The sequence below is a fragment of the Strigops habroptila genome, chromosome 1 (assembly GCF_004027225.2).
Source record: "Strigops habroptila isolate Jane chromosome 1, bStrHab1.2.pri, whole genome shotgun sequence".
Lineage (NCBI taxonomy): Eukaryota > Metazoa > Chordata > Aves > Psittaciformes > Psittacidae > Strigops > Strigops habroptila.
The window spans coordinates 5,451,902-5,465,098 of NC_044277.2; the positions used below are offsets into that span (position 1 = coordinate 5,451,902).

General features: G+C 41.1%; 1 protein-coding gene across 1 annotated transcript in view; it reads left to right on the plus strand.

The window, feature by feature from the left end:
• COL22A1 (collagen type XXII alpha 1 chain) overlaps positions 1 to 13,197 on the plus strand; it is a 226,935-nt gene that overhangs the window by 162,732 nt on the left and 51,006 nt on the right. The window contains exons 29-35 of the mRNA XM_030505667.1: positions 1,633 to 1,695; positions 2,929 to 2,982; positions 4,529 to 4,570; positions 6,582 to 6,614; positions 9,583 to 9,636; positions 10,160 to 10,213; positions 11,364 to 11,417. Of these exons, the coding sequence (XP_030361527.1) occupies positions 1,633 to 1,695; positions 2,929 to 2,982; positions 4,529 to 4,570; positions 6,582 to 6,614; positions 9,583 to 9,636; positions 10,160 to 10,213; positions 11,364 to 11,417 (354 nt within the window). The remainder of the gene's footprint in view (positions 1 to 1,632; positions 1,696 to 2,928; positions 2,983 to 4,528; positions 4,571 to 6,581; positions 6,615 to 9,582; positions 9,637 to 10,159; positions 10,214 to 11,363; positions 11,418 to 13,197) is intronic.

Below are 13,197 nucleotides of genomic sequence, written 5' to 3' on the forward strand. Positions count from 1 at the left end.
TTTCGTAACTATTCTCTTTTCTGTCACCTCAGTCATAAATTAAGGTATTGAATAGCGCAGCCCCTTAGAGGACTTCACTTAATATATCCTGTGAATTTGACAGGAACGAACTAATACCGGGTATGTGAATGTAGTTTCTTCGATCAGTTGTACACCATCCTCCAGAGGCCCTTCTTCTATGCTGCATTCTTGTAGTTTGCTAATGAGAACGTCATGTTGGCCTGTGTCAGGCATCTTACTAAAGTCAAGATACATTGCACAAATGCTTCTTTCTTCCCTGCTTAGCTCTTGTATCAAGGGAGGGAACTGGATGGGTTTGATATGATTCGTTTTTAGCAAATCCACATTGGCTGTTTTGCATTATATTTCTGCCCTTGAGCTCATACAAACTCATTGAAATTTTGCTTCAGTACCTTTCCAGAGGCCAAAGTTGCTCTGCATCCTGCTTTGGATCCTGCAGTGGCTCTCATAAAACACCATTCCCTTCATCACAAAATGTCACTTTATTTAGAGTTCTCCAAACACCACCCTGATGCTCCCCCAGCTTCTTGTTCCTCATCTGATTTCTTCTGCAGACTCATTGCATCTATATCACAGTAACATTTTGAGTTTTCCCATACTTCAGAGTTAATCTCTTTAGAGCAGGCATGACCTTTTCTTAGTTCTGTATTTGTACAGCACTTAGTGCATTTGGGTCCTGCCCATGACTGAGATCCTTCATGATATTGCATTATGACTGTAGATAGCAGAATAGTTATAAATAGAAAACTACATGGTTATTTTTAGATGACAAACTGGGCCAACAGGGAGCTGAGTTTGAGAATACTTGATATATTTAGAACAAACCACATGACACAGAGATCATAATTACTTCAATAAGAAGTATTATGAAGCAGAAACTCAAAGGTAAAGTTCAAGCAGAAAGAAATCCAAATGTGCAATAACGCATCCAGAAAATTCTAGATCTCCTTGCCAGGTAACATCTGTACCATTCAGATTAATACAGTGCAGGTTTTGCATTTCCAGACTATGCCAGATCATTAAAAATGAAAATAAAAGATTTAATTTTTTTAGCTGCTTTTATTTGCATGCGTATTACTGCTACAGAGCAGCATGAAGAAAACATGTCCTAAGTTCCATGGAATTGGTTAATAGTTTAATGGCAAAAGAAAAGAGGTCTTCGCTGCTGTTTTAAGTAATGATTTTCCATTAATAAGAAATTATTTGGTAATCAAACTAATCCTATTCTCTCAGCAAACTACATCTTTATTCAATCCCATTAAAAAGCTGGGGCAGGTTCTGACCTATAGCATAGACCGTGTGTATCATGGTGTGACAAGGTATCAAGAAGAAACCATATGCAGTTATTATGAGTTCTGATCAATTCACAGTCTCATATCAGACAAAGACATAGACAGCTAAAGATTTCATCCTCCCCAGCCTAAGGGTACTGTGGCTATATTAGCCTATGCTGTGAATTAGACTTGATCCTTTTTAACTGACATGGGTGAGAGAAGAGCCTGAACCATCATTCTGCCTTTTCATTCTCAATTTGGGATTAATGGCATTTATTTATAGAAGCCATGATTGGTCCCTCTTCCTAGATTTCACACACTTTTGTCTTACTTTCAGGGTGAAGCAGGATTTCCTGGTCCTCAGGGTTTACCTGGACTGAGAGGAGAAAAAGGAGACCAGGTGAGTGACATTGAGTCAGAGCTTGATTCTTTTTTTGGCCATTTGGCATCAGGACTTATCTCCAGTGTTCCTAGATGACATACTCTCTTGATGTGATTGCTGTGGTGAGCAGCTGATTGGTGTCCAGCAAAGTCAACAAGTACTCCTTCCACGAAGGTACTTTACTGCCTAATGACTATTCCTAAATGCAGCAGAGGTGTTAATGAAGAGTGTCAATCCTAAATGCAGAAGGTTATGACTTATGCCATGCTGCTTGTGAGGCAGTAGAAGTAGAGTGTTCTTTAGGCCTGATTGTCAGAAATACCTGCTTGATTTAAAAGCATTAAAATAAAAATAATTACAACAAAATCACAAATCCCACTTGTCACTGAGCTCTGGAGAAGGCTTCAGATGGCTGGATCATTTTCTGATGGCTTAACTTCCACTTATGTCCTAGTTGTCTACTGCATCCCTCTGGCTAGCTCCAAACCTCCAGAGGCATCTACATACTGGGAAACAGTTGAATCAGGGGCCTGACAGTAAATTTAGCCATGTAAATGAGGTCTGATCAGGTACTCATGTACATATTTCTATAGGAGTATACAAACACTACATATTTGAATGTGATAAAGAAGGATCTAAAATCAGCTGAGGCCTTACCGGTCAGTTTACTGTATGTATTGTAGAGCATAGGCTATAGAATATATTCTCTCTATATATGAAGTCATAGTAATATAGTTCAGATTTCTCCTATTTGAGTGCAAGATAAATACATTTTGTGTATGCACTTTGAGTACTCTCATCATCCTTGTTAAGCACCGCCCATTCAGATGAGCAGGTTACCTGGGCAAAATAGAGAAGTATGCACCAGTGAATGGATGATTCAGAAATCTTATATATATACAAAACTGGTAGTATGAATGTCCATTTTGGGTCTCAACTCCTGTTCTGGTGCCTCTCTTGTCCAACTAGAAAAAAATCAGTTTTTTATAACTGCATCAGGCAGTAGGATCTTCTACATGCAAGTTATTTTAGGATTGGTGAGTTCCTTTCCATGAACTTGATTGCTGTTCACTGGCTTTTGAAAATAGTGTGGATTTTATGAAGCCATCTTCAAAATATTGCATTTTTAATTGCTTGCACTACAACGTGGAGGACAGGTAAGATCAACTTGAAAGTGTAAAATATTCTAGTGGGACTAATGCAATCAAATCAAAACATGAGTATTTCTTGCTTTCCTTTCCCTGCTTTTAGGGAGACAAAGGAAAAGATGGTTTCCCGGGATTGAAAGGTGAAAGAGGAGAAAAGGTAAGTCATAAAATGAGCATGATCCTCCTTAGACAAGAGAAGAAGAGACAAGGGGGCAAAGACTAGTGATAGAGGAGAATGTCTGAGGAAGATTAGAAACATTCAGAGTCTTTTAGCTGAGCTTTACAGAGAAGCAGCAGAAAAAGCTGTGAGTGGGATGGGGACAATAATTTATTGAGTAATGCAATAAAGAGTAAGCAGCTGATGCAATTTAAGGAAAATTTCTGTAATTCAAGAAAAGTTTTCATTGTTTAGAATTGGCTGGTAGAAATGAGCCTGCAATTAATTCCTAAAGAAGTTTTGTACGCCTGCCTGTGATGTACTAAAACAGTAATTTAAAGAACGGTCTGAGCTTCTGCCATCACAACACTATTAATTTTAATGAAAATGAGAGAACTAGACAAAGGGGATGTCTACCAAAATTTACACTCAAACCCTGAAGACACGAAGGTAAAGATGAAGCACTGACCTTGCTGATGCCTGTGGTTGTATAGTGAAAAATTTGCCCTCATTATAGTGGCAATAGCCATCAGGAAGAGGGTACCACTTTGTTCTTCTTTTCAGCATACATTAGTCCTAAGTTTACAAGTGACTTTCACCATCTATGGAGGTTGTAATTTTTTCATGGGTGGTCAAAAGGCGTCTCCAATGAAGCTCTTGAATTTCTTATATCTGGGAAGTTAATAGGTGTTGTTTGTAGTTCTTGGCTTTGAAGTGTCAGGGTGACTGATGTTTGTGGAGCGCAGCCCACAGGAATGTCCACGGCAGCTAAGACACCCGGTCTATAACTCTCATGAGGTACTTCCTCAACAGTATATTTTTAACTAAAAAATTAAGGGGAAAACTGAATTTAGAAACTTATTCGTCATGAAACACAGAGGATTTTTTTTTTCCATTCATAAAAGAAGTTCAGCTGAAACATGTTTTTCAATCAAAAATTTTGATTAACTTTAACTTATAATGCAAATTAAACTCCATATCACTCCTACACTGAATGAGTAACGTTAGAAAGTCATTGACCTGTGAAGTTGAAGTCATAAAGTGATAAAGACAACAAAGGGAGAATCCTGCATGCAACAAACCAATGACAACAGGAATTCTGGCCAGAGCAATGCAGTGAATTCATAGAACCATAGAATGGTTTTGTTAGAAAGGACCTTAAGTTCCAACCCCCTGCCATGGACAGGGACACCTTCCACTGGAATGGGGTGCTCCAAGCCCCTGTGTCCAACCTGGCCTTGAACGCTGCCAGGGATGGGGCAGCCACAACTTCTCTGTGCAACCTGTGCCAGCGCCTCAGCACCATCACAGTAAGTCATTTCTTCCTTATACTCAGCCTGCATCTCCCCTGTGTAAGTTTGAACACATTACCCCTTGTCTTATTCCATCCATTCAAGAAGTGCTACAGGATTTGCAGTCTCACTGAGCTGGCAGATTGTCACTGGGTTATATCTCATCTGATAACTTTGCATCTTCTAACTGATCATGTAGAGTTTTTTTTGGAGGTCTTTTTATATCCTTAGATATATATTTCTCCTCTCTTTAGGGTGACACAGGTTCCCCTGGACCACCAGGCTTACCTGGAACAGTAAGTAAGATTGTGTTCTGTGCTGTAACAACATTCAATGCATCACCACACTTTCTCCACACAAATTCCTCAGAAACAAAGTGTTTCAAGATACTTCTCTACAGAAACTTTAGAACCCATTTGCTCTGAGATTATCTCCCTTTGTTTCAGAGAAGTGATGTCAAAGTGTATTTGGACTTTTTATTTTAGGGAAGGTTGTGCCCTTCTCTGCCTCTTCACAAACAACATTTTTGTGTTCTCTTGCTTTATGGTAGCACTCAAATTTGTGATTTGTTTAGCAGCTGTGGGAGCTGTCTGAAGGAGGTAATGGCTGAGAACATGGAGTACATTCATATACATTTTCCAGGGTGAGCTAGATTTTTCCACTGGGATCTCAGAAGAAGGTTGGCTCACTCTCACAGATACCAGTGAACAACAGCTTGTCCTCTTGGGGAGCAACTCACCTTTTCCCAGGAAGAGCAAAGGGTGCCACTTCTCACTGTCATGAACTTACGGAGCGGAGCACTCAGGTTCAGTGATGCTGCAGCCTCCCAGAGCCTCCATTGCATACAGTGCCATGCTGTAGTGCCAGAAAGACCCTCTCATCCCAGAGGTCATTCTGGATTCAGCACTGGATCCGACACACAAACCAGTCATACTTAATTCAACATGCCCTTTCTGCTGATAAAAAAAAGACAAAAAAGGACCAAGAAACCAAGAATTTATTGTTTTAAAATAAGCCTGAAATATTACTTTTGGGAGCATGAGTATAATTACAGTGAAGTTCACTAGTGATTAAACCAGCATCCTGAGTGTAAATGCATAAACCTCAGAGTTCCCTCCAGCAAAGTCTGAGTAAGCAGCTTGGAGCAAGCACTAGGAACAGGCCTGTCATTGCAACAGGAGGGCTGATCCTGGTCACAGATCCTCCAAAAAACAGTAGATATCCACGTGTCAGTTTTGCACACCACAGCTGGATACAGCTGCCACATTGACAGCTTATGGAGAGAATTTGAATCAAGGTATGCTGGTGAAAATCAAGTGCATAAAGGCTGTCATGTAGCAATGGAAGAAGTGTTGTAATTTGTCCCCTGCTATTATAGAAACATGGAATAGCTTGGGTTGGAAGGGACCTTCAAAGCTCATCTAGTCCAACCCGCATGCAATGAGCAGGGACATCTTCAACTAGATCAGGTTGCCCAGAATCACATCCAGCCTGGCCTTCAATGTCTACAGGGATGGAGCATCCACCTCCTCCATTTGCAACCTGTGCCAGTGTTTCACAACGCTCATTGTAAAGATATTTTTCCTCACATCCAGCCTGAACCTCCCCTCTTTTAGTTTAAAACCATCACCCCTCTTCCTATTACAACAAACCCTGCTAAAAAGTCTCTCCTCATCTTCCTTACAGGCCCCTTTTAAGTAACGAAAGGCCACAATAAGGTCTTCCAGAGTTTTCTCTTCTGAAGGCTGAATGACCCCAACTCTCTCAGCTGTTCATCATAGGAGAGATGCTCCATTCCTGTGATCATTTTTGTGGCCCATTAGTTGGGCCTCTTTAGACTGTGCCAAAGGCTGCTTCATGCCATCGTGTGATATGGCTATGTAATCCCTAAAACAACCATGTTGAGATATATATGTCTTGTTTATGGTACAAAGCAGAGAGAGAACACACCAAAGTCAGCCAAGGCATCAGGAAATCTAATAATACTGGAGATGGCTCAAAGTGGAAAAGTGAGCTGGAGATTGCCAGGAGTCAACTTGCTAACAAGGTTGAATATTGTTTTTTCATAGCAGTTGGACATACAGGATGTTTTTGGGTTTATGTTCATATTTCAAATACTCCAGAAAATGTCAGACATTTGTGGGCTTTTTTCCAAGCAGCCAGATGTTACAACGAGTTGCTCATTTATAAACCTGATGGATATATGGAGAGTGTAATCTGTAATGACAAGGAGAATACATGTAAGTTATTACATTGCAAGGAAAATAATAGGCAATGCTTCTTTTAACACTCTGATTTCTCTTCCAGACAGCCTTCTTCACCCCACGCCCCAGAATTCCTGTAAGTAACATCTCTAATAAGCATGGCCTCTGGCTTATTGACTCTTGTATGTGATAGACACACGGCACCTTATTATATTAGTATTTTCCATGTTATTTATATGCTTCAGTAAAAGAACTCAGCTTGAGCCTGGCTCTGGGCAACTTCATTGTAACCTGCCATGACAAGTCCACAGCTGCCCTGGTAACAGCAGTAATCTGTGGTCACAGTTGACATAGCTGTATGCTGTCCCTGCCTCTTAGATTAAGTTTAAAACAAAGTCCCACTTACAATACATTGTGCGAAATATCTGCCGGTACATAGGACTGGACCATTGGTACGTGAATAAGCTTGTTAAGGATCAGAAGGCTTTATGACATGTATAAATGGCAGAGGTATGGCTGTAATAATGTTATTACAAAAGAAAGTGCATATGCCAGGTTCTTCAGAGGCTGAGGAAGGAAATAAGGATGCGAGGTAGTACTGGAAATAGAGATAAGATTTTGTTGATTCATTTTTCCCCTTGACCTGTAGTTTGCTAATATATTTACTAAGGAAATACGCAGAACGATGACGTCTTATGTGGCCTTTGTAGTGGTGCAGTCACAGGAGGAGTTATCTCTTCTGCTTTGAGTGCATTAGTCTTGAAAATGAGCTGCAAGACAGTAAAGAGTAAAAGGTTTGAAGTGTGTTAGCAGGTCAGGTTGCTGGGGTTCCTCTGTGTAAGATGAATGCGATGATACTGTAGCACAGGTCTTGTACATAGCGTTGCAAGCTTTGAGAGCTGTAAATCAAAGATAAGGATAGTTACCTTTGATTTACGGCTCTACAAATTAAGGTGTCAGAAGGTGGTGATAAGCCTTAGGAAAGTGTCATGGATTATGTTATAGAGGCTGAAGGACCAACAGAGTGCTGAAGGCTGTCAGGCACTTGCCAAAACACAATGCTTGCTATTGCTTTCCATTGACTATGTGGTGTATAGTACCAGGAAACACAGCCTGGATGCCTGGATAGAAGGCAGCAGTTCTATCTTCCACTTCAGCTGGGCATAGATGAGCCCCCGCTGCATTTCCTCTCCTTAAAGTGGTACAGAAATGACTAACGTGTTAATTGAGATGACAGAAGAGCAGGTTTACTCTCCTGGGCAGGTCAAGGAAGCTGCAAGCACTGATCTGGACCAGGTTGGTAACATCTGTTAGCTGTCACTGCATCACTTCTGTTCATTAAGCCATAGGAAAAAAAAGGGTGGCAGTGATTAAGTCCAGCTGCCAGTGGTAGATGTCTCCACAATGTGCAGCACTAGTGGACAGTGATAACAGTCAACAGATAGTTGTGGGTTTGGCCAATCTGGAAGGAGTCACAGGCAGATTTGCTGGCAGGTTGTGTTAAGAAATGGTGCTCTGCCCATGTTTGTGGCTGTGCAAGGACATTAGACTGGAATTTTGCTGATTTTTCATTACCATGAAAGTCAATAATCAAAGAAAAGGTGAGAGAAAGGAGAACATTAAAAAACCTTCCTTCCTTTACCTGTTGAGTTACTTTTTCACATCCAGTCTTATTTTCCCTGGTAAGTCATGCCCTTATTCCCACTCAATGACACCATCCCTGCCTACAAATGTATTGCCTTATATCTGTGCTTTGCTGCTTTGCTCTCCCAAAAGGGTTTTAGACCTTGAAATGTCAGCTTCCAAGCACAACTATACATGGCTGTTGCATAGGACCCTTTGCTTGAACTACTTTTGGTAATCCCATTACCTTTCTGAAGGCCACTAGATGGCATCAGGGACTGCCTGAATAAAAGCTGCTCTAACGGGGTGATACTTGCAGTGTAAAATTCCTCCTATTATTTATCACAGATGATAATATTTATTCATCATGCATAATAAATTCAGACATAAGTAATATTTATGCAGTTACATTTGTTTTGTCTGTTAGAGATTAATTTGCAATTTTACTTAGAATTCCCAGGTGTTGCAGAAATGATTGCCAAATAGCTGATGTGGATAAAATTCAGGTTGATTTGTCTTGGGCTCTTCGTTTTGACTGATGACTGTTCGTTGTGTGTGTATGGAGCTTAAATCACTGATGTTCTTACTCTTCCTTGATTGCATAATTGAAACACTTTGTATGATAAATAATGAATAAGTAATGATTGCTGTTGCCTGAATACATATATTCGTATAAATATACAAATGTGAGTGTTCACGTAGTGCCTGGTTTATTCCAGCTGGTTCCACAGGTGTGTGCTGTTCCTTTTCAACTTATAAAAAGCAGAAATATGGAATTATTGATTTTTTTTTTCTAGAGCTCAGAACAAAGCTGATGAACCTCTGTCTGAAAGCATCTTCAATTTACTGTAAGGAGGAAGAACAGGAATAAATTAATCCTATTAGTCAGTGATGGTTGTGCATGAAATAATGTATTAACATCGCAGGAGGGAGCAGAAGTGACATGGATGTATGGAGATGTTAACAGAACTAGAGATTAGGAAAACCTACATAGTGCACCTCTCTGGAAGTGCTTGAGATGAAACTCTGAACACCTCTCTCTTATAGGTGGAATAGGGAACTGTCTGTATGTGAATCATTTCCCCAGCTGCAGGATAACATTAGGTCTGTGGTCCTACAGAGATGTGGTGCAGTGGTACTGGTGCTTTTGCTATTGGTCATATTATATGATTTTTAATACACTGGAGCTGAATTGAATGAATTTTGGAATGGTAAATGCTTTAACTACTGTTCTGTATGAGGGAAAATTGTTTTCTTTTCGAATTACTGCATAACAACCCAAAAAGCCTAGGCAATGATCTCCAAGTCTTAGCGTGTGGTATCAGTTTTGATTCATTGACCTCAAAGTCCTTTGAAGAAGCTCCTCTATGTCAGAAATTGATAACTGGTTGAAAGAGCCCTCTTACCACACATGACTAGTGTGACTTGTAGCCATGGAAATAACCTTTTATTTCTCTCTTTGTCTTACTGTTTTATATCAGGGTGAACCTGGACCAAAAGGGGAGAAAGGAGATCGAGGAACAAGTGGAGAACCTGTAAGCACAGCCAAGTGTTTCTTCAGTTGGCTTTGTACTTTAGCAAGGAGAGGACATGAAAGTTGCCTGTTTTGGAGGGAGAGGGTGGGACTTGCTCCTTCCATAGATGGGATGCTTCTCTCAACAGGAATTGCCACAGACGTGCTTGGCTTTATACTGACTGTAGAGGAAGCTACATGACTACATGAATTTAAGGACCTAATATATAGCTCTGGACCTTAGTAGTTGAAAAAAGGACTGTGGGGTTTGCTAGAAAGAGCCTGGGTGTCAGTAAGAATGTACTGGATTTATTAAGGGGTTTCGAAGTGATGTGGCCCAGCATTTGGCTACTCCATTTGTATTCTGGGCTTCTCTTGTTCTGGATTGAACACCCAGGAGAGACAGACTCCTGTGCAGTCACAGCCTTTGTGAAAACCACCCTTTTTTCTCTCAGTGGGAGGAAGGAAAGACATCTCCTTCTGCTCAGGAGAAAAAAAGAGCAGTTTCCCTCAGCTACTTCACCTCTCTTCCTCTGTTTTTTCAGGGATTACCTGGGATCCCAGGTGAAAAAGGTGTCCCAGGACCTGCAGGAGCAGAGGTAAGAGGGCTGGGCCTTGGAGAAAACCTTTGACATGATCAGAGAAGAGTGCCTTCAAGGTCTGTATCACTGTAAATAGTTCTTCCCCTACACACCAATAGCCCATTTCTCTTTCCTCATTGTGGTAAATTCAAGGACTTTTGTATTTACTTATGCTGGACATCAGAGCAACACGAGGAAAATCAAAGCATAAACATGGTGTCTCTGTAGCAAGATCAGTATTGTCTGAGAGGCTCCTTCCAACTTTGGTACTCTTTAAAAAGGGCATCTTTATATTGATGCCACCAAACCACAGGTCTCACAAATATGCTACTGCAGCACACTGCCAAAACATTGCAGAGCATCTAGATTCAACACCAGCCCATTTGACCTTGAATGCACTTGAATGCATTATGGCTCATGTGAAATGGTTTTATAGTCTTAATTATCTTCCGAAAACCTCTTGGTTCACACATATTATTTCCAATTATCACTGAGGTATGTTTTCAAGTCACCACAGGTAGGGGTTCACTCTGCCATCACACGTGTGTATATGACAGCCCAAGCCATATAATTGGCCATTACTTGGGCATCAACAGGTTAGCAGCACTCTTAGCATTATGAATAAAACAGTAATACCATGCAAGTTTTAACTAACGTGCTAAGTAGGGTACTGTTCAGTGAGTAGACTCTGTCCTTCCAAAATACTGAAGAAAGGGCTATGTGGTATGTAGGACTAGAACAAACCCTCTGCACTATGATCTATTTTGACCATTTCTAAATAACTGTTGTTTATATTTGAGAACTGCAGGCAAAACTGTCTCTGTGAAGGGAAATCATCAGAGTTGAGCTGGAAATTAAATAGCTGCTAGGCCTGAAGATAGGAAAGAGTCTCACCCAGATGAATGCCTGCAAGTGTCAGCATCCCGTGCTGAGAAACAGCCTCTGAGCTGATCAGTCATTAGCAATTCTTCTTACGTCTCAGGGGTTTATTTTTATGTTTCATTTTCTCTCTGCACACAGGACTGAGAGCCATTTCCTCAGCCGTTAAACTCCACTGTGAATTGATTAACAAAAGCCATCGCCTACTTCACGTTCTCAAAATCTTTTTGTCTGGCAGGCAGTCCTGTCCCATCTCTAATCAGCTTCTATCTCTCTTCTTTCCACAAAGGGCACAAAGGGGCAGAAAGGAGCCCGAGGAGAAGCTGGAGCCCCTGGAGAGACTGTGAGTAACTGCTTTGCTTGCAGTCACACACCTGAAGGGACACTGAAGTCAAGGCATTGCAGATCCACAGTCCCCAGCTGCTTGGGCACATGGCACATCCTAAGCTGCAGCTGCAAGAGCCATTGCTTGTGGGCAAACAGGCACAGCTGCACCAAAGAGATCGATACCCCCATCAGCCCAGCTCTATATTGAACATCTGTTCGCCAAGTCTCTCCCTCTCTAACAAGATCCTCAGGGTGAGGTGCCTGCAGAGCACTGGGGTATCAGCCAAGCCCAGGCAGCCAGCTGGTGCAGGGACCTCTCCTCTCAGCAGCAGCCTGACATAGGTTTTGACCATGGTTGGTTTTAGGCTTCTTAGTCAATTCTGCTTTCTTTAATACAGGCTCATCACCAGAGGAATCATCACATAGGGCTTTTTGAGATGTGTGTTGTATGAGTGCTGCTGTTGCCTGACTGTGTGCTAAAGAACAGCAAAGTCCTGTTTTACTATTGTAACAGCATTTAAGCCCTTTGCAGCTGAATAAAAGGCCACGTGCTTTCTTTGCAAACAGAGAAAGAGACTGAAGAACTGTTTGAAATAATGATTGAGAGAGAGGATGAGTCTGGAAGAAGGAGGGAATAGGAAATACAAATGAAGCATCCTAGAACATGGAAATTTCTTCTTCCACCTTTGTATTCTTGGTTTTCCTTCTTGGGCTTTTTTAGATATTGCCTCTATCAGTGCTTTGACCCTAAACTCTGCATTGCCCATTTCCAGCTCTCTTTCACTCTTCACTGAAGGACTTCTTAGTCTTCCTTCCACCAAAGCTATCCACTGGTTTTATTTCTTTGTGTAACCTGATGGCTCGGAGAATGTTGATGATATGGAAATGGAGGTATATGCAGGCACATTCTTTCACAGACTGCTCCTGCATCAAATGTTTCTATTGACTCATAAGTAAATGACTGTAAATAACACAGACATGAGGAAACCTTTAATTGTCTTTTTGTGAGCCAAAGGCAACAGATAGGCATTTACTATGTGAAGAGCTGTGTTGTGGAAGATTTCCATCATCTCCCAACTGTTTGCATTATCCTTCTGCAAGATGTTGCTGTCCAACCCTTCCAGTAGAAGGATTTCTCTGTACTCCAAGTCAGATGGTTTCAGTCTGCTGGATAGTCTGGCTGGTTTAGCCCTAAATGGATTAGGTATCCTAGTAGAAATTCTTTTCCTTGCAAAGCTGTGATGAGAGGTGAGCCCTGGCCACTGCAAGGTGACAAACAACTGCAGAGGTAGCAACTTCAACCTGATATGGTCAAGTATAGAGGAAAATGTCTAAATGTAGCCTGGTAACCCCAAACATGCATCTCTATGGGGACATAAATCCCCAGATATAAGTCCTCTCATGTCCCCCAGGCATTCTTGGAGACACACATGGGCTTTCCCACCCTAAAAATCTTTCACTTCCAAACAGAAGAGACCTGCAATTCTGAACTATAACACTCTGAATGGTTTGTGCCGTTCATCTATTTAGTGCAAATGAGTGTTTTCAGGTAGTGTTCCCCAGAGTAGAAAAAGGTAGAATTGTCAACAAAGCATATTTTGTTGACCTAGATTTATATTTTAATGTTAAATCAACATACTTTCCTCCTTTCTTTTGATGTTTCAGGACTAGACTTTTCTTCCTTTAGGCTAGAGTTAGGATTTATTTTGATGGAAGGTAATTTTAAGCTCCCAAAGAGAGTCCTCATCCGTTTTGCATTGTTTTATGCTTCTTTACACCACAAGGTATTTCACAAA